The sequence below is a fragment of the Aulostomus chinensis genome, chromosome 24 (genome assembly GCF_037954235.1).
Source record: "Aulostomus chinensis isolate RoL2024-O1b breed Wild chromosome 24, RoL_Achi_v1.0, whole genome shotgun sequence".
NCBI classification, from domain to species: Eukaryota; Metazoa; Chordata; class Actinopteri; order Syngnathiformes; family Aulostomidae; genus Aulostomus; species Aulostomus chinensis.
The window spans coordinates 12,116,596-12,137,435 of NC_141343.1; the positions used below are offsets into that span (position 1 = coordinate 12,116,596).

Here is a 20,840-nt window from a genome sequence, read left to right on the forward strand (position 1 = left end):
TATGTAGTAACGACAAATGAACAGTTATTGTAAAAAAAAACAACCATAACCCTGAATTAAGATGTAGTTCCGCTCGTCATTCTAATAAGACAACTGGCCTTTTTTATGCTATTGGCTACCTGCCGGTGTGTCCTGTTCTTTCAAATTTGTCTCAAATGTCCACTGGGACTCAAGGATGAACTAAAAAAAAGATTTTAGTGGTCAAAGGTCATATCACATCACAGATTTGGGACATCCAAGGAATGCCTGGAGGGAATTTCTTTACACATTTGGCACAGGTGTCCACTGGGATTCCAGGAAGAATAGAAAACATTTTCAAACAAAGGTCACTGTCGCCTCATTTGTGCTCTACACATCAGACGTGCGTTGAGGGGTTTTTTGTTTCCCAAACTAGGCACAAAGATCCACTGGGACTCATGGATGAAGTGAAAAGATTGTGATGTTGAAAAGTCAATCTCGCTACCACCTCGTACAAACGCGGTATCAAAGGGACTCCGTGAGGGAATTCCTGTACATCCGGCACAGACGTCCACTGGGACCCATGGATGAATTATGACACTCAAAGGGGATTGGTTCTTTAAATGTTATTCATGATGTTTGCATCTCCTAAAGCATTACACAAAAGAAGGGCAAAGGCCAAGGTCCTAGTGAGGCAAACGTCAAAGAGGCATAGAACCGCGAAGCTGCAGTTGTACTTCATATTTAATTGAATAAATGCTGTTATTGTAGCAATGCCGTTTTGACTAAAAAAGACGACGTCTTATCTTTAATAAAAAGACTGCTCTTCCACATATTAGGGCGGGGGCATCCGAATGCTGCCCCGGACAAGACGTTGACAGTAATAAAGACTACTAGCATGGCAATGACATACTTTGCAATGTCATGTGGCGGTGAAAGTTCACAATGTTCTTTCTATAATACCAACTGTAACATGTAAACAGACTGTAGTGTGCTTTTTGCCTCAATGGGACTCAGAGATAGGGAACTGGAATGCAGGTTGCACTGACAAGCCGCAGATCCACATCAGTACACACTGACAGCACAATGACATTTTATTTACTGCAGTTTAGAAAAAAAAAGAGAACTGACACTACTACCAGGAATGATTTTTTTTTTTTTTTTAATAATTTACTTCCTAAATTCGGACAGATGAACAGTCTCAGTGCTTTGGTAAAGTCATGTGACAGCAAAGGTTGCAACACTGTACGTACGAAGGTGACAAATTATTGTAGATAACTTGAACTGCGTCTGGGAATCTCGCTTTATAGCAATACTCAAACCGAAATGTGTGTTTAACCTTCTCAAACATGGATGTCTTAAGCCAACAAATACATTTTTCCTTTTTCTAGAGGGTAGAAAGAGCCAGCCACGCATAGTATCTTGGAGGTGGTGGCACATTAAAATTAACAAAAGATACAGCAACATAAATAAACAAAACAAAACAACAGCAAAACGACCGCATATCATCAGTTCAATGTCCAGAATAGTTCACGTCTTTTTCATACGGCTGAATGTCAGGCGAGCCACGAAAGCTTTGAGCTAAGCTAACTTTGAGCTAAGCTAACTATAGCGATTGTAGCTCGAAATGTATAACTTTATCTCAAATTCACTTTTTGCAGATTATTCAGTTTATAGCTGGATTTAAAAAAAAAAAGACATGGCTCACACCAGACGATAGACTTTAGTGATTGTAAAAGGACAGTTTTGCTGGTGTTTTTGCCGTAGTCGTTGCTAGCCATCATTTGCATAGCCTCAAGCTATGTATACATGACTGGCTCTTTCTTCATTCTTCTGTCATATGGAACAAGACATAGATTCTATCAATTGACGCATTCAGGAGTTGTTGAATAGATATTTATGGATTGTTTTGCTGTAGCTGTAGTCAGCCATCGGTCACCAGCTTAAAGCTAAATATACGTGGCTGGCCCTTGCTGTATTCTCACAGACGTAATGCAGTAGGGAAAGTAGCCTTTGAGAGCTTGAGACACTGAGCTTTCAAAAAAATTTGGGGGTGAACTAATCCCTTTTTAAAATGATCCCATCATTCAGTTCCCCTCCTCAGCGACTTGTGTCTCCTTCTGTTCTTCCCACTTCACCCCTGAAACTGGTTTTCCTCACTTGTTCTTCTTTGTTTTGCCTCAACGCCCTGTGACAAGGTTGTCAGGATGTTGGTTTCAGTATCAAGTGGAAGTTGGCACATTTAAATGAATGATCAGCTAGTTTCTGAACAACTAGGCGCGTCCGCAGTGGGGGGACACACCCCGAAGGGTGGTTACAACATGTCCTGTGTGTACTCTCATGATTTATTACGATTTATTTGAGGGTTTGATAACATAAATTGATGCTTAATCTGTAACAGGAATATCAAAGATATCACGAAAAGAACTAGGGCCAGAAAAGCAAAGCATGAGGATGCCTCCATGTAAAACCTGTGATAATTCAATTCATTCAGGTCCCACAGCTGCACCTCTGCCACAGTTGGGATGCTGACTCCGTTCTTGCTGCCCGTTGTGAGTTGCGTAGGGAGGGCGGGTGCCTGTCTGAGATGGTCCATTATGTCACTGGTGGCCCAAGAATAGTCCCAGTGTGTCCTGAGAGGCGCTGAGGCAGGCGTGACGTCCACATCTTAACTGTTATTGGGCCAAACCCAGGAGAAACAGGGGCTCTACTGTTTCACCACGTCAGGCACACCCAGCCACACACACACACATGGAACCATTTAAGATTTTCCCCTGCCACTGTTCAAAATGCCCCTAGAATAAACACTCAGAGCAGCGAGGCTAATGATCCCCCTTTGAGACACAAGTGATGCTGATGAAACCGAGCCACTTGTTTGGTTTCATACATGTGTTCAGATATGTGGTCCGAAACCGGCATCATAGGCCGGCGAAATAGCGTTGACTGATATCTTACCAACAGTACCCAACTTTTTTGGCATCGTCACTGTCCGTTTAAGTGCAACAAGCGGACACTGCGTCGGTCGAACAAAAGTGTAAACAAACAAGAAATAAGTGCAGAAGAGTAGAAGAAGTAATCAGACTTTGTAGTTATACCAAATCTCCTTATTTCACTACAAATGAAAGTACCGCATCTGAAGTCTGATTGAAGTAAAAGTATCAGCTAAATTAAACTTTAAATGTTCTCCTGTTAAAAGGAATCAAAAAATTGTCATCTTTAAAACAGTTAGTAGCCAAGTCGGGTCAGACAAATGAAAACTAATGTATGTTTGCTTGTTAGATGTGGTGGCATAGAAAAAGGCTATCAGTACATTGAATGGAAATACTGTGAGTAGAACAAATACACCAGTTTTTGTTTATAAGTTAAGGACCCAGGTGATTAAAGTGAGTTGGAAGCTAAGAAAAATGCCATTTTACATATTAGCAGCTGGTGAAAAACTATTTGGATGCAGTTCAGCTTCTTCAGCTAACACTGGCTAACGTTACAACTTGCTGTAACTTTAGCAACATGTCACTTCTCTGACATAGAGTTTGTGGTTGCACAAACTTCCCAAAAACTGGGCTTCTTTCTTCTTTAATCCACTTTGCTTCAGGGGAACAAAAAGTAGCTAACAAAAGTACAGGAGGCTCAAGGTAAAATGGATGGACAAGAATGAAAAAAGACGCCTCATAGATTAATACACACGTGAAATTAACAATGGCCGTCAGGCAGAAGAGGCCAAGTGGCTCACAGTAAACCTGCCTGTGCTTTAAGTACATTACAGTAAGCGTAAACATTCCTTGAGTGTAAAAATAGATCTAAAGTTTGAATATTTGACTCTGAGTAAACATCGTTCTACTTTGACAAGCTAATATAGAATGCAAACAGTAGGGCAATTTACAAGATGGGAGGGACTACACACATGTCCATATACACATATATGTACATGGACATGTTTATTTTCTTTGAGGAGTAGTTTTTGTCATAAAAACTAAGCTATGTCAGTTGTGTTGACCCTGTGATAAACAGTAAATCCCTCTCCTCCTGTAAATCAACTGCTAACCGGCCTCATCACTCCTCTGACGCAAGTGCTCGTCCGCGTGTGTGCGAGCTCGCGCCCCCGCTGTTTAAAACCGTTGAGTTGTGCTCAGCCGCCAGCACAAGAGAGGAGCGGTGTCCGTTTAGCCTTCACACACGCCGGCTCGCCCACGTCTGGAGGGACTCGAACTCAAAGGAAAAACGCGTGTTAAAGCGGATTGTTTTCGTCGTTGTTGTCTTATTTTTCTTCTCTTCCTTCCCTCCGTCAGTTTTAAATGACAGTTTGATAAAACTCTAGCGTAGATTTCCACCTGTCGCGTGCGTTGTAAAAAGCTCCGCGGTTCACCTGAGGCGCACGAGGACATCGTTTGCATGAAACTGTGGCCTGGTAAGACGGATCTAACATTCATGCTTTTAATAGATATCAAGTATTTAGCCGTTTTTTTTGTTTAAATAGTAAAGCTGTTGAAACAAATTGTATTTTTGCTTCCAAAAGAATCTTAACTTTTTGCCTCGATGTGAGCCGTACCAAGGGACATTTAGGGTGCTGACCGAACTGCGTTGCAGAATATGGCAATTTGAGGTTTTCTGGCTTGCTTTTGAGTCGCACGTCACTTTTCAAATGTTTGGATTCCTCAGCATATTTACTGATGATCTGTTACGTAATTCGGCATTAAAATAAAGTAGAACAGGACATTCAAAGGAATGCAAAAGGTAAAAACACAAAACTTAAAAGGAAGAGGAAGCGCTGCTGCGGTGGTGCATTGAAAAATGATGTAGCATATCCTAAACGCAGTGTTTTGGGTTTTTTGTTTTTAAAAAAAAAATGAAATATCACCATCCTACAATTGACTGCCAAATTTAAAAAAAAAAAAAATCCAATCAAATGTGCAACAATGAGACAAAAAATGACATGCACTGGTCATTTGAAAATGTGCAAATACACAGTTGGGTCGTGGCAGCTCTTTGCAAGGATATGTAAATTTGTGATTAAAAAGTAAATATGGAATCTATTTGACTGTGTGGTGCAACAATGTGCCCAGTGACCATGTAGGGAAATTTATGATACACAGTAGCGTGCTTCTCATGATGCAAAGCAGGCATCTGTGTGTGAACCTCAGTGAAAGTGTTTGTTTTGTTTGTTTTTTTCTTCCTGACAACTCACACTCTGCAGCTCACATTCACTCTGCATATCCTGTCCTGGGTCGGGCTCTAAGGACTTAACTTATATGTCTTTGGTGATGTGACACATTCGCAGAAGCACGCCATTGTTTGTAGCAGAAATATTTAGTTGGGAGGGAGGGAGGTTGGGGAGCAATGCAAAGCTGTTTCCTGAGCAAGGGGTTTGAGTAACAATGGCCACCGTCTTGGAGCCGGTCGGCGGTTCTCTCTGCATCGAACTTCTGAGGAGGCCAGCTAGGATGTTGAAAGAATGGCCAAGAAAGAGGAAAAAATACAAAGAGTAACACAATGGAGAAGGAGTAGTTGTGTGAGTTTGTGGGATGGGAGACAATGGGAGGCCAGATGCCTCTGTTGCATAACCTGTTGAGTTAACAAGGTCACGAGTTAATGGTATGGCATGTGGTCGTCTCATGTACGTCCAGCAGTCTTCTTTTTAGTTGTACCAACATTATTGCAAATTAGGTGCGTTTCTATGGTCCTGGGCTGTGATGCTGGAAGATTTAATGGTTTGTGTTTGTAGTCAGTGAATAGTCATCGCTGGATGTGTCATTTCTGTTACTAATCCTGTGTGGCGGCCTCTGTTTGTTCCACACTGAGCTACAAGACATGCTGACATCATCAAGGAGCATGTGATGTACCAAAAAACCCATTGCATCCAGACAATCCGCTTCCTGAATTGTCTCAGAACAAAGCCGTCGCATCTGTCCTGCTCAATTATTCATGTCTTAGTAAGAGATCTTCTAACGTCTCTCTCGCTCTCTTTATTGGCCTCTTTCTAGACAAAAGCCGTGGATGCGCCTACGCTCCATTTATAGAAGAACGGTGGAAGAGTGGGAGCGGCTCTGAGGAGGACCAGCTGACCATAGGCAGCTTTGCCACGGCTAAAAACCCCCCAAAGGTTAGCGTAAAACGCAACATGTCCCTTGGCACCTTTCACCTGATGCAGACCCTGAAAAACTCCCCAGCGGCGTTACGCCGCCGATTTCGCCGGGATCGCACGGAATCCCTGTCTCACGGTGACCCGCTCTTCAAGGTCCACTATCTTGGTACGGAGAAAATTTTCTCTCTGGATGTAGAGCAGGCTCAGGACGCCATTAACCATCTGCTTGATGGTATCGCTAATGGGAAGAAGCTGAGCAAAGATCACGCCTTGGTGGTTCGGCCGAGATACGTGGAGGTGAAGGAGTTGAGTACCGGGCGTCAACTGACCAAAACCTACCTGCAGGATATCGCGTACTGCGCTGCGGATGCCAACCGACCCAACGTGTTCTTGTACATCTGCAAGCATCAGGGGCAGCAGCTGCAGTGTCGGGTGTTCTGGTGTAGCCGAGCTGAACGGGCGCGAGATATGAAGGCGTGTCTTGCGCATTCCTTCCAGCGGGCACTGAGCGACTGGCAGCAGGACGGTTCAGCCACGCTGCCGGGGGAGGCGAAGGGGAAACGTGTAGAAGAGTCGTGCAACTCTCCCAGAGCCAACGCCAAGAGCTTCACGCTTCCTGCCAGCCTGGGGAAAGGTGAGACATGGCTCCTGCTCCTGTTCTTACAGTCTCAGAGTTGTTCGTAGAGATTCCCCAAAGGTGCATTTGACCTTTTTAGCACATTCAAAAGTAATTCAAGGGAAGGGTTAATGAGTAGCCTCTCTAGAACATTCGTGAAGTTGTCTGAAATGACGTTCATAATTAACAGCAAACGCGACGGTAGCAGCTGCCAGGCTAACGTCTCTCTCTTTTTTATTTTCCTTCTCTTCAGTTCGCTGGAAGAAGAGGGGCTCTGTGTCTCGCAGCCCCCTCAGAGCCATCACCAGAAGAGGATCTGATTCCGAGACCTGGAACTGAGCCCCTTTGCCTTTTTACCCCTCAACCGTGGGACTACATAACCTCAAGGGTGACAGCACTGACGGGACAAGAAAAAAGGGGATAGAAACTCCCTTATTTGGACATGTGAGCTTGTTAATCGACGCTGCAAAGTTTGTCTTTGCGAGAGTAACGTCCAAAGCAGCAGAAGCAGCAGCGAGACGCCGCCGACAGCTGCCTTTTGTTCACCTGTCAACATCCATGCGAGGACTTGTGACTGGCCGCCAGCCATCTGACTCCCGGAATGGTTCCCTTCCGCTTGTTTGTTCAAGCAGTTATTTGAAGTCGCCACCGGGGTATTGGTCAGTTGGCAAGAGACCAACAACAATACCAGGCCAAAACTGGAAGAAGAAGAGAGTCTTGAATATTTTTTCAAAGGCTTTTTAATGCTTTTTATTTTCATTTTTAATTTAACAGAAATTCGTGACAGGTCATGATCTCATGTTTTAACCCCGTGGGACAAGCGAGACATGTTTCTCTTCTCCATTTCTGAATATGATGGAGGGAACCACATTGTGACATCACCCCGTGATAGCGCACATATACAGAGGTTTGAATGCAGAAATAAAACGGTTCTGCATTGCACATAAATGCAGCACTTGTCAGCTGTAAAACAATCGCATCAAGTTCCTCAAACGATCCTAACAACCTACCGAAGAGGTCACCAGCTTCTATGAATTGGGTAAAAAAACCCAAAAAAGGGAAGGGGGGGGAGAGAAGCCCATGCCACATTTGTAGGGTCAACTTGATCCCGTCTGGCCACCGCTATAAATCATTTGCATTTATGTGGAAAAAACAGTCAGCCATGACTTGCGGGTTTGTTTGTGCGAACACTGGGAACGTGGTGTTCCCTCATGGAGCCTCTCCTGTGAGGAATGTACGGCCATGCACCTGCATTCCAATAGAGGGAAATTTGAGATTGGGAACTTTCTTAAGAACCCCTCTAAGCATGACTTAGCATATTTATTAAGCAGCTGTGCCAGTAGATGGATGTCCTTTTTTCTTCTTTTTTTAAAACTGTGAGCCCACGTTGTCGTTCACATTCCCAAAGCTATAAAAGGCGCCTTAGCGACGTTAAGCCCATTTAAAGTGACAGTCATAGGCAAGGATAGGTGCGGTATTGCGTAACGTGTGCCCCCCCCCCCATGTGATGGTTTACAAACGTTTAACAGAGGAACGCCCACTCACTTTGAGACCAAATTAAGCTGGAGATTTTAACACAAAAGGTGCCTGTTTTTTTGTTGTTTGTTTCTTTTTGCACCACTCTGTGTTTTTGGTTTTATCTTAACAACTGTACTTGTGACGTATCTCTACAAACGGCACACTCCCTCTCCAGGGGTTCAAGTGCCTGCTTTAATGCCTATTTTATCAATGTGGTTGTTTTTTTTTTTGTTTTTTTTTCATGTCCTATAATATTTAATATGTACTACCTGAAATATTAAACCTTTTTTTTTGATACAAGCTTGTTTTCTGAGCATCTCTGTACTTCAACAAGACAAATATTGAACCAACTCCTGGGGCTTTGACCCCCCCGACAGTGACTCACCATAAACGAGGCTGTTGATGGGGTGAAAAGTCAGTTTTAACATGTTATATTTAGTCTGAAGAAAACAGAATTCCTGCACTCGTGTGTGTGTGTGTGTGTGTGTGTGTGTGTGGTGGACTGAAGGGTTCAGGGTGGCAGGGCAAGGCATTCATGGAGGTCCTGGGATTTATAAACTCGAGTCATGTGTCTCATTTCCCAAGGTTCTCTTTTTAGTTTGTTTTTGAGACGTAAGTATCATCGAAATGTGCAGCCTTCAAACAAATAGATTTGTCGAGAAGAAGGAAAAAAAACGAAACCGGGAAGGGAATCCGATCTCCTACGCGTCTGATGCGATCGGTCCATTGGAAGAATATGAATCGATGAACCGTTTGGGGGGGAAAATGTCATTTATGCTCATTTTGGATGCTGAAGTATGAGGTTTTTCAGCTTTTTTTTTTTTTTTTTTGGTCATTTATGACATGAAATGAAGATCTGAGCGATTTTTAACGCGTCACATTTGGCTCCTCTCAGCTTCTCTTGACATTTTATGAACCAAACCAAAAGTTTTCATCGTCCGAGATGGCGCTCCACTTCATATTTCCCGTAGATTTTTGTTTCTAGATGCCTACGTGGCATCATTGTTGGTGTTTGATCCCATAAACAGTCAGCTGGTTAGCCAAGCAAGCCTGATTTAGCTGTTTGACAGAATTTGAGAAACCAGATACAGAAAACTGTGTCCGAGTCCTTTATTAGTCTCTGGACTCTTGAAAAGGGGGGGGGGGGGGGGGGGACATAAAATTCCCCCAAAACTACTGTATCTCTTTGAAAACTAATACTCCTTCAGCTCCCCTAAAACTGTCTTCAGTTTTGCCTGACACTTGAAAAACCGCTGGACTTGACGGTCAATCGATTCATCGTGAAAATACTTGGTTAATCCTCATTAGTTTCCGCCCTAAAAAACAAAGTGTGAAACAGCTCATTCTGATGAGGGTGCGTCACGGATATCTAGGATCCCTCCTCTCCGCTAGAGTCCCGTTCAGCCGGGGGTCCGGGGCTCCCTCGGCGTCGCTGGAACTCCAGCAGGGACTGGACATGGAGGCGCCTCAGAGGCTTCACCTCCTCCACCACTGCAAGGAGAAAAGGCTCATTAAATCCCCTCACTGATACCTTGGAACTGAAGCCAAGTCCAGAGAGGAACGCTGCTCCAGTTCCATAGTGGCTAAACAGCACCACCTGCTGGCTAAAATAAGAACAGTAGGGATAGTTTAGAGACTGTGAGGTAATTCACCTCAGATTATTCCAAATAGATTGTCTAAAACTAATCCTTATCTATTAAAGTCCCAAAAAATTTTAGCAAATAAAGGGTTGACTACCTTTGTCATAGTGCAGCTCGTCCCTGTTCCCGTAAACAACGTACATCTCCAGGAAGTTGAGAAGCGCGCCCGTGATGAGGAACCGTTCAGGGAGGGGAAGACTTTTAATGTAACGCATATCCAGGGCGAAGGGGTTGGAGGGAGATGGAACTGTGCATAGGCACACCAGCTCACTGACAATGTCCCATACACGTATACCTGTTTTTTGTTTTTTTTTAAATACACAAAGTCTTTTTAAACACAAGAAAAGTCCATGAGCTTTCTTTGCCTAAATGCTAATCCACACTCCAGTGACTACATCTGCTTCTGATTAAGCTCCTGGAAAAATGTGTAATTACTGAAACTAGTGTGGTGAAACAATAACATTCTCCCTCTTTGGATTCCGCACATTGTTTCCATACCTCGTGTTTGCCAGTCTGAGATGGACTTGAGCCTCATGGGCGTGTCCTTGACCAGCGAATCGGTTCCTCCGATGTTGACCAGGCGCTCGTGGTTGGAGCGTATCCAGGCGTAGGGACGTCCGTACTTGACGTAGCCGGCCAGTAAAAACAAAGTGCAGTTCACCTCCTGAATGGAGACAAAAACAAGGAGTGGCAACGCTTGGATTAGAAGTAGAAATCAAACTGGTAGTGGTTTAGATTTGTCCCTCTCGGGGTCTTACAGGCACTGCCATCTCTCTTTCACTGGGGGATGCTGGGAGAAGGTGCTCCTCGCTGCTGGGGTCTCTGAGGGTACAGAAAAAGGGCAGCAAAGGTGCTGGTGATTCCAATTTATGCAACCTAGAAGAAGCTCATGTTTAATCTGAGATGGAATCTGGGTATATAGACTGTACGATGCGTGATGTGTACCACGCGTGTAGCTAGAGGGCGCTTGGAGGTCACACACCTCCACCCAGGTGAGCTCAGCCAAACCCAATTTAAAAAATAGCAAATTTTAGAGACGTAAATCAGATGTGCCCCAAATTTTTATATGTTCGTCCTTGGCGTACGCCACACCCCTCCACCAAGTTCGGTTGAATTCGGCCCAGTCGTTTTTTTTGGGGGGTAATCTGACATACACAGACTGGTCTGAGAACACTACCAAGGTATCAAGTGTTTTGCAATTTTGCATCAATCGAACTACAAATGTATGTTCATACTTAATATATGTCTCTGTACTTCTGTGTTTTCTCATTTATTTATTTATTTTGGTGACGTAGGTCCGACGGGTGGGAGGCGTTAGAAAGGGATTTAGGGGGAAAAAAAAACAACAACAATTATTCCCAAATATATAAACCATATGTCTGCATGCGACAGCAGTTTAATACTTGTGCATTTGTACCATGAGGATATTTTTTATGAAAAGAAGGATGAATGGCAGATAATTGACAGCTATATTCATAAATGATCAACTATCTAAGTCATTTATCAAGTAGGAAACAAAAAAAAAAGAAGAAAAAAACAAACAAACCCACACAAAACAAACCATGTAATATTTAATACCACACGTTAGGGTTTTTGGGACCTGTCACGGATACATCATGTGACAATTTCTAACCTCCCTTTAAAAATAATGTACAAAATTTTGATTTTTTTTTTTTTAATCAAACAAAGACAAATAAAGGCATTGCAGTGCCACCGTCCACTGAGGTCCAAATACTGTTCCTCTGATAATTAAATATCCAAGTTTATTTAATGTTTTTATGTAAATTAGCACATCATGAGCTAATATTTTTGTCTGGCTACACCCTGGTATGGATCAGCAGTTGCTATGGTCTTCTGGGGGCATTGAAGTTACTTTCACGTTACTGCCTCCTACTGTTGTGGAGGGCAAATTGCTTCATATATTTAATTTTAAAAAAATTATATCTTATAGAATGTTTTTTCTAGGATGCAAAGAAATATATGTCGTCGTGTTCTCCTCCACTTTGCGTTTGAAGAACATCTTTTTTTAGTTGGCCATTCCCCTGTGAGACCTCGGTAAATCGTCAAGTTCTGACAGGAAACGATTTCCGCACCTGAAACACCAAACCTCACCTGGCCGTCTGTGGCTGTGTCCTGGTCTGAGACTGGGGGGCTTGTGGGCGTGGAGCTTCCCCGGGGAGGGGGGAGCTGCTGCGGCTGGCCAGGCTTGGGGAGCTGCTGCTGCTGGGGGACACGTCGCTGCTGTTACAGCTGCTGCTGGAGGAGGAGAGGGAGGAGGCTCTGGAGACCACAAAGCCCGGCGAGCGCCAACCCTGCACGGCGAAGTCAAGAATCACGCTCGTTTAAACAACTTGTTTTCTTTTTCTGAGTTGCGAGAGATGCCCAACTGACCAGATCTTCATTAACAACCGTCAGCAGCAGCTCTTCTTTCCCTCGGAGCCAAGGCTGGAAGTACTTAAAACCCTGTCGGACAAACATCTCCAATTAATTTAACCTTTTCCTCATTAGCATCCATGCTCTGGGTCTGGTCTCACCTGCAGTGACCCCAGCAGAGCCAGGTCACTCAGGAAGTGCTGCAGTTTCCTCCTCTGCTCCCTTTCTCGTTTCTGTCCAGAAGATACATCAGTTTAAAGATGAGATACAATCTGGAATCCGATTTAGTCTTCCCCATGTTGGGCGTCTCTCCTTAAGAGTGTCCCAAAGGTGACGTAACCTCTCATCCTCCAGCAGGCTAGTATCCTAGCAACACAGGCAACGCCCCCTCAGCATCCAGCATCTCTATCCATCATCCTTGCATCTATGATTGTACAGCTACATGGAGTCAAACCTGATTAGTGTTAAAACCTGCAGCTGATTTTTTTTTTTTTTTAAAGGATATTGTGAAGGAGAAGCGCTTTACTCACACTGACACTGGTCATCTTGCACCAAACAGACAACCTCTTTTTCCGAAGCTCTCATGGCGATGTGCTGCTGGAACATTTAGGATCTGCTTCAACAGGCTACTGCCTCTCCTGTGTTTACCTGCTGCCCCCAAACACACACGCACAAACAAGGGATTTTGTCCTCCTCGGGTGTTGTCTTTTGGATAGTCACAGTCACTCGCATCAAGTTGAAAATGGAGGGATGGTGCCTCTAGCGGTCATCGCGGTGTACTACATTTTAAAGCTGTAGTAGCCTCATAAATCGGTCAATACATTTACTGACGTGGCAAAGCGGCATTAAGTACCCAAGATCCTGCATAAATACATCCGATTACCCTTCGTTTTTGTTTTTATAGGACAAGCGGGACATTTTAGCGCTTTGAGTTGTGTTAAGAGGATCAAGTCTGTCAATGCAAAGGTTCTAGATCTTTATCCTGTTGTTGGGGGGATCCTTCGTCATGTTAAATGTCATTCAAAATTCAACACATGCATTTTCCCTAAGTTTACAAGTGTGCGCATGTGAATCAAAGGGAAATCGAGGTGGAAAGCACGAAATTGACAAATAACTGATGACAGCCCAACAAGACAAAAGTAAAAGCGATATATTGTGAAAATTCAAAATGTACAACAGAAATCACTGATCTGACCTCTAAGATGTTTTTCTATTTTTTAATGCCAAATTTTTTGTAGTTTATTAAAAGTTGCAAAGAATCACACACATATACATAAATACACACACATATCTATAACTATACCTCTATATATACATATATATTAGCTTTATTTGATGATTCGCCGACGCCTCACACTCACTCTGCCTCTATTTGGTCGGCTCAAGTTTAGCGTACATGCACAATGAAATGTAAACGTGCTCTGTATAATTCTGATGTGTGCCATGATTACGTTCAACAAGTAATAATTGTGATTATTTTGATATCTGTATGAGGAAATGGATGTGTAACCCTAATCCGCCCCTTGGAGGATAAAAAGATTGTGAACTGCGAATGTTAAAAGTCTGATGTCACGTGTTTCAAGTGCCTTCGAAATGGCGCGTTGAGAAGTGTTTCGCATGCGGTCTTTGCCAGCCGAGTGGAGGCAATCATGACAACCTGACAAAAAAAAAAAAAAATCACTTTATTCAGTCAGATGGGACAAGGCCTCAAAATACAAACAATTTAATCAGCACCATGTGCAAAACGAGCATGATTTACAGTGCAGAGACAAAAAAAATTCAGATCTTCATAGAAGACAGAAGACAGTTGAGCTCAAAGGTTCCCGGCAAAGTGAACAAAGAAGGTTCTGATCTCTTTGGGTGACACGGTCACGCTGAAGGCGTCAAGGCACTGATGACTTTCACTTTCTAGATAAAGACAAAAAACACAGGGTCAAAGAGGTGAAGGACAAATGCGGGGTTCACTCAATTAGCCTTATCGAGAGAATCTAGAGTGTCTCACTTTGTTCTAGGTCATCTGCGGTCTTCCACGTCCACCTGTCCAGACTGGAAACATTCCACGTTCCTGTAAGAGAACGTTCCTCCAAGGCTGTCACTTCCCCAATGCCCTGCAGCACTTCCTGTGAGACCGTTGAAGAAGAATCAGGCAAAAAGGACTGTCGTAACATCGCGAAATCTAAGGACTGCTATGTCCCGTTCATGTGGAAAAGTATAACTTTCGAGACCCTCATGTTGATGGTGACTGGCTGTGAAAGCTCGGGGTCCTCCCCCTCCTCAAAGAGATGTGTGATCCTCAGCAGGACCCGGTCGTAGTCTGGCTCCAACTGAGAATCCTGGCCTTAAATACACATCATGGAAAAAAAAAATGTAATCCCACAGATATTTCTTTCTGGGACAAAAACCTTTAAAAACCTGAGGTGATTAATGGCTTTTCCGTTCACAGCTGACCTGAGTATACGTGGCCGAGGTGAACGTCGTGGTCAGAACTGTAGCTCCAGCCGGGGATACTGAGCGTGAGCAGGTGGAGGTTGGGCGGCAGCACCACCGAGGGCACAGGAGAACTTTCTCTGGCTTCCTTCTCCAGCCAAGGCTTCTCTACAGGTACAAGACACAAGGCCAGCTAACACAAACTGTACAGTAGCAAGAAAGTCCAAGTGCAGGATGAGAACCTTAAAAAAAAAAAAAACAGCATCTTATTTTTATGCTTTTTGAACTTTTTGGTGTGTATTGGTCATTTCCTACAGCAGTGGACCCCAACCTGTACATCCTGTAAACATTCACCGCTGTGTACCCCCTTTTACCTCCACAGATGGCATTCGCACTGCCAGCAGCTAGGCTAACATGGCCAATGTTATGCTAACTCTGTCAGACATGGTATTGGAAACGTTGCTGCAACTATTTGCTCAAAATGACGCAACAAATGAGGAGTTAGCAGCTTCTTCTTTTTACTCCAAACCAGGAAGAAATGGTAAAAGGCCTAAAAGGTGCGCATCGCCTGAAGACCTGGCTCTGGCCCAATTCTGGAGTGACATGGATGAGGGTCAGAGCCAATCAGATGTAGACAAGTCACAGGTCTCTGCGGAATATGCGTAGGAAAACAAAGCAATGGTATATTGTTGAATCAGGAATTTGAGCTTTGAAATCTTTGGTGTTGGACACCCAACTGTCTAAAATCTCTTGAATTTCCTGTAGGGTTCCCCTGCACCTCCTTCTGTTTCTGATGTTCTGTAGCCCTGACAGAATTACTCACGTGGTTGGTCTATGGGCATGACAACAGGTCTGTGCTGCAGCTCTATCGCCTCCCTCTGGTAAAGCTTGGATGTGGCTCCTTTAGAGCCCAGGGTCATCCACAGGGTGGGCCGTATGACAGAGCTGTCGTTGAGTGTCAAGTTGTAGCCGAGATTCCAGGGAAGATTGTTCCAAAGGCGTCGATGGAGCATGACCTAGGAGACGTACACAGGAAGTTAAGTTTGGGAAGTTTCTGTCTTTGGGTCAAGATCAAGAGAGGCAGCTACCTCCAGTTGGCCGCTAGCTTGGCTGGACACGCCGTGAGCTCTGTCGCTGACCAGCACCAGTCTGCTGAGTTCATCCTCTATGTAAGCAGTTCGGACCACGGGGAAGTAGTTCTGCAAACATTATTTTGAACATATTGGAGTCCACGACAGATTTTAACTTGAAAGCTTTCGTGGTCTCGAGTCTTACTCTTGCTAAAGTGTTGTTTGTGAACTTCTTGTACGGCCTCTTCATCATCTGGTAGCCATTGTCGTCTGTGTACAGCGTTCTGTCGTTCTTCAAAGACGAGTGGGTCCTCAGCACCACCTCTGTGTTGATGGGGAGGGGGCCAAGGGAGTAGGTCTGCTCCACCCTGTGGCACTTTACTTTGCTCCCATTGTATTGTGGGACTCGGGTGACAATAGAGAAGGCGTAGTCCTTGTCATGTTCCTCTCTTGGGGAAGACACATATTTGTGATGGAAGAACATCAACTAGGCTTGAGAGGGGAGAGTTACCAACCTGTAGAAGTACTGCCGGATCTCTGACACGATATTCCCAGGGATTATCTCCATTTCTACAGCTTTGTATGCCCGCACAGCTGAACCGTTGGCGCTGAAGATGTAGTTGTCGGAGATGGGCCCTGCTTTTATATCTCCATTTGCCCGGTACTCCCAGAAGTCCTGACTCATCCTTACCCTTCTTTTATCTTGTCTACAAGAATGACAAAGAGGTCAAAATCAGGATTGTGGGTATGTAAAAGTAGTCTAAGCACGACATAGGTGACCTAAAACCGTACAGATATGTGATGCTGTGGAGTAGATTGGTGTCCTGGTCAAACATGAGCTTGTAACATTCATTCATAACAGGCAGGAGCCTCCGCCCGGTTTTGGTCCGTCCCCGGACGCTATGCCTCCCAATCAGCACCCCTTTAGCTAGAAACGCTGAGCCACACTTGGACCTCCTGCTACAGGGCTTATCTGAGAACTTGATCAAGTATTTCCCGTGCTGGAGACCTCCCAGATCCACCACCATGAAAAGATCGTAGGTCGTGTTGGACAAGGCTGACTTGTGGATCTGCAACGAAGCAGCGAAATCACACTCTTATCGATTCTCATTTGGTTGGTTAAGGTACCTGCAGTATTGAAAGCAGACGATGTGCTAACGTTGCCGCCGCCGCTGCTGGGTTGAGATTCACTCCGGAGCAGATTGAAAATGCAACATTCCTTCAAAGGCAGTGTGTGCAGATGTTTCTGCATATTGCTAGTATTTCCTCCCTTTGATGAAATATTCACTTTGCAAGTACCGCATGTTGCCTTGTTGTCATCCTTTCTCGTGAAATGTAACCAAACTTTTGAGCGTGTGTGCCACTTGGGCGCAATGCTTCCTGCTGGCTGCACTGGTGAATGACGTCGCCACGCACGATGTGTAGCTTGCAACGTGCGTGGCGATGTTATTCGCGCCAACTGGAATTGATAAGGGAATTGTTTGAGGAACTGGCAAATGATTCCAAGGAATTAAAACACTGGGAACCGGTTCTCAACAAGAACCGCTTTTCGATTCCCATCCCTACTCACCAGAAAGGTGAGTATAAATGACGGCTGACAGCATTTAGCATTGTGCCTTCAAATTTACTTTTGTTAAGATGACACATACATTTTTGTCTCTACTTTTGCCTGTTGTACACGTTTTCAGAGTACTGAAGACTCAGAGACTTTCAATAAATTCTCTTTTGTATAATTATTCACTTCATAATTCTGATGCAGAAATACTGATTCAAAAAAAGACCTTTGGAGGTTACAAGTGAAATACACCACCTGTGCAGGTACAGGCTGTCTATTACTGTCAAAGACGGCTGCCACCGGGAAAGTTACGGTGATGTTGATGATGGTGGTTATGTTCCACGCTAGCGGGTTGTACACGATGACGTGTTGCTCCCAAGCCTGATGGACACCTGGCAACAGAATATATTGACGTAAAAAACAACAACTTTGTTTTACCTCCTCATCTATGAACACTGGAATCGCACCATGTATGTTATAGCTTGTTACTCATACAAGTAGCAACACAGGTATTAGCATGCGAACGTGATCTGCAGTCCTTCAGCTGAGCACCTTTCCTGTGATCGCGGGAGCCGAGGTTACCGGGTACATCGAGATTGTGGGGCAGCAGGAAGATGGCGGCCAGAAGCTCCTCCACCGCCATCATGGCCGCCGTGAGATGCTGCAGGTACATATCCGCCACCTTGGGAGACTCAGTGCCAGTGATGCCATCATGATGCTGGACCTAAAAAAAAAAAAGACAGTCGGACATTTTGCTTGTATTATTGGCGGAGTTATTAAGAACATTATGATATGATTTATATCAGTGCGTCTCTTATGCAGAGGAGTCAAATACCTCTGACACGGCCCAGCGTAGAGCCCTCAGTTTTTCCAGGGCCCAGTCTTTAGGTACAGGTCCGTCAGGGGAGCTAAATCGGTACCTCGTGAACAGAGTCTCTGCTGCGTGGAGCCGGGAACTGGCTCGTCGGGCCACCCCTTTTAGGACATTTCTGGAGGCGTAAAACCCCGTCCAAGCCTGGTAGGACTCTAGCAAACCCAACAACAACCACAGAAGGAGATTAAAGCGTCAGATTCACCTTCTATCTGTAACAGTGCTACTTTCTTACCAGTGGAGTAAGGTAGAAAATCCTCACTCCCCCGCACCGGCCAGACTAGATCTGATTGGTGGACGGCTTGGAAGTATTCACTGAGAGTGGCGTATTGGACTGTCACGCCAAACTCTTTACTGTTCTGGTTGATGTAGCTCATCAAAGGGTCCATGTTGTTGAACTGCACCGAGGAGTTGTAGAACTGTTTGTCACAGCCCTGGAACACAACGTCCCAGCAAGTATTCAATCAAGAGAACACGTCTAAATGTTACTTTGTGTGTCGCAACTTTAAAATTCACTGCATCTTTTTTTTTTTTAATGTTCTTCCTTTGCAGGAGGATTTGACCAAAAAAAAAAAAAGCAAAAAAAAAAGCATCATAGGAATCCATTTACTGACCCAAGGCCAAAGGGCGTGATTGGTCCTGAACCAGGAAGCCCTCTGCTTGATGTTCTCTACCATGGTCTTGGCGTAGGCGTGGACTGTCTCCTTGGTGACGGGCAGGCTCATGTTGGGGTAGACTCCATCTTTTGGGGGGTCAGGGAACAAGGCAACCCCGTTCCAATAGAAACCAGAGCTGAGATGAGAGAACACGTTTGTTTCAGAAAAACATCAAATGATTCAAAGAGTGGAAAAAGAAAAAAACAACAAGACATTTCGTGCTTCAGTTAATCAACTCCATCTCATTTTCCTATCATATTATAGATCTATTTCACAACTTGTGAGATAAACAACGAGCTAAAAGAAAGGCAAACGTTATCATACATGCTGACATAATTCAAGTCACGCAACAACTTTCAATCTGGTAAAAATAACTACGAAAACCAAAATGAATTTGCCCCCCAAAAAATGCGATTTTTACTCAAAATTTTGACCCTAATCATTTTACATAAACGCTGTCTATAAATTAAATGTTTTTCAAAAACAAAACAAGAAAAACAAAGTCGGGACAGAGACAATGCAGGGCTTGTGAGGAGGTAAAAATAAGTAAACATGCGATTTGAAACAGGTGATGCCAGCAGAGGTTTATCGTTTCAATTTTGATTCTTACAACATTATCTTTTTTAAAAGTATTTATTTTGATAACAATACAAATAAATGAATAAATAAACTTCATGTCCTCAGGTTTAATTTAGCCTACAGTTTTTTGGGGGGTTGTTTGTAGCAATTTTATGAATATGGTTATGACATTAAAATCAAAACCTAAAATAAAAGACGGTCACAATTTCAAGGGAAGTCTATTTTGAGGCGACATGTACTAGAACAGGAACCGTTGCCGAGGCGATACCTGTTGGAGAAGGGCAGGTATGATGGGGTGCAGTAGCTGAACTGGTCCATGATGTGAGTGAAGACCTGCTGCTGTTCTCTCAGGGAACTGGAACCCCTCCACACAAACTGCAATTGCTGTTCCAACAAGATTAGACGCATAGGTCATGAGAGGATGTTGACGTTTCTAAAAAAAATATCCTGTATTTGAACCTTATTTTTCTGCATGGTATCCTTCAGGTCGTAGTCAACACGGGAGATGAGGTGAGCGTTGAACCCAGCCAGGGCAAAGAGTACCGGCGTGGTGGCAGAGGCCCCGAACGGATCCACGTGCCATGAGAACTGCGGACGCACCCCAAACGTCTCGTAGAGGAAGCCGTGACCCTCTGGATAACGCCAGAGAGATTCTGAGGCACTCCAACAACAACAACAACAACAAGTAAAAGTACTTTAAATGTGCAGGAAGTGTGTGTCACTACCTGTCAGTTGCAGTATCACATCTTCTAGATCAGTGACGGCTTCGTCGTGCATCACTTGGCCCCCGATGATGAACTCCAGTCGCCCCTCTTTGACAAGCTGCCGTACCTGGGAATACAAACCAGTGATTAGTAACTAAATTAGATATTAGTACTGACATATCCTGCATATCCCTTTATATTAAAACTTAGATCATAGCTTTAACTTGAATTAATGTCGATATATGCGTGCTTACTTGTTTCTTCTGGGATTCTGAGGCCACAGCGGCCCACCACAGGCGGAAGAACTCCTGCTCCACAGAGATAAACCGCCGGTCTTTAGCCTTTGACAGCTCCTCGGTCACGCTGGTGTACACGTTAGCTGCATAGGCGTGCATACTCTCCTGTGGAGAGAAAAAAAAAACACGCTTCCAGTTAGAGTTTATTCATATTTATTCACATTAGACGAACACCTGTCCCTTGGTATATTAGGGAAGTCTGCCTGTCAGTATATGTTGCTAACAGTTTAGCAAGAACCCCCTACCTGGATGCTGTAGACCCAGCCGACATCCATGTGACTGTGAGGGATCACAAACGCCTGAATTGTGTCGTTCTCGCTTGTCACGAAACATAAATGTGAAACAAAATAAAACAGTAACAGTCTCATTTTGTATCGTCTAAAGAGCTAAAAATAAAAAACATATATAGTTCCTCATCAACTTCCTTATTATTGTTATGATGCGTCACGTGAGAAGGACAACTCGTAGTTTAGCTGACTACGGTAGCCCCCAAAGACC

The 20,840-nt window shown here is 44.1% G+C and overlaps 3 protein-coding genes across 3 annotated transcripts; 1 reads left to right on the top strand and 2 right to left on the bottom strand.

Moving 5' to 3' along the window:
* The first annotated feature begins 4,067 nt into the window (after positions 1-4,067).
* Positions 4,068-8,471, top strand: LOC147238750 (protein FAM43B). Its single transcript, XM_086197131.1, has 3 exons — positions 4,068-4,363; positions 5,937-6,671; positions 6,907-8,471. The coding sequence occupies exons 1-3, from the start codon at positions 4,348-4,350 to the stop codon at positions 6,990-6,992; spliced, it is 837 nt and encodes a 278-aa protein (XP_086053257.1). The 5' UTR covers positions 4,068-4,347; the 3' UTR covers positions 6,993-8,471.
* LOC147238751 (uncharacterized) lies at positions 8,388-12,922 on the bottom strand. The gene is made up of 8 exons (XM_086197130.1): positions 12,715-12,922; positions 12,346-12,417; positions 12,203-12,274; positions 11,924-12,123; positions 10,570-10,633; positions 10,310-10,475; positions 9,909-10,106; positions 8,388-9,662 (listed from the first exon to the last, which is right to left on the bottom strand). Exons 1-8 carry the CDS (start codon positions 12,727-12,729, stop codon positions 9,541-9,543), a joined length of 909 nt encoding a protein of 302 aa, XP_086053256.1. The 5' UTR covers positions 12,730-12,922; the 3' UTR covers positions 8,388-9,540.
* Positions 12,923-13,477: 555 nt separating this feature from the next.
* Positions 13,478-20,822, bottom strand: man2b2 (mannosidase, alpha, class 2B, member 2). The gene is made up of 19 exons (XM_086197124.1): positions 20,588-20,822; positions 20,301-20,447; positions 20,068-20,173; positions 19,802-19,974; positions 19,611-19,726; positions 18,722-18,899; positions 18,343-18,541; positions 18,072-18,262; positions 17,789-17,960; positions 17,492-17,628; positions 16,474-16,751; positions 16,197-16,388; positions 15,887-16,130; positions 15,700-15,810; positions 15,435-15,627; positions 14,633-14,779; positions 14,410-14,522; positions 14,187-14,304; positions 13,478-14,092 (listed from the first exon to the last, which is right to left on the bottom strand). The coding sequence occupies exons 1-19, from the start codon at positions 20,708-20,710 to the stop codon at positions 13,998-14,000; spliced, it is 3,033 nt and encodes a 1,010-aa protein (XP_086053250.1). The 5' UTR covers positions 20,711-20,822; the 3' UTR covers positions 13,478-13,997.
* Positions 20,823-20,840: the final 18 nt, after the last annotated feature.

What these genes read in the sequence shown, in the direction of transcription:
- man2b2 (XM_086197124.1), bottom strand. Translation starts at nt 20,710, where the DNA reads ATGAGACTGTTACTGTTTTATTTTGTTTCACATTTATGTTTCGTGACA. An exon ending in TGTGATACTGCAACTGACAG is followed by an intron (nt 19,975 to 20,067) that starts GTAGTGACACAC and finishes GGCGTTATCCAG; the next exon opens with AGGGTCACGGCTTCCTCTAC. An exon ending in AAGCTAGCGGCCAACTGGAG is followed by an intron (nt 15,628 to 15,699) that starts GTAGCTGCCTCT and finishes TACGTCTCCTAG; the next exon opens with GTCATGCTCCATCGACGCCT.
- LOC147238751 (XM_086197130.1), bottom strand. An exon ending in ACACAGCCACAGACGGCCAG is followed by an intron (nt 10,634 to 11,923) that starts GTGAGGTTTGGT and finishes CTGTACCCTCAG; the next exon opens with AGACCCCAGCAGCGAGGAGC. An exon ending in CTCAGACTGGCAAACACGAG is followed by an intron (nt 10,107 to 10,309) that starts GTATGGAAACAA and finishes AACAAAAAACAG; the next exon opens with GTATACGTGTATGGGACATT.
- LOC147238750 (XM_086197131.1), top strand. An exon ending in TCCTGCCAGCCTGGGGAAAG is followed by an intron (nt 6,672 to 6,906) that starts GTGAGACATGGC and finishes CCTTCTCTTCAG; the next exon opens with TTCGCTGGAAGAAGAGGGGC.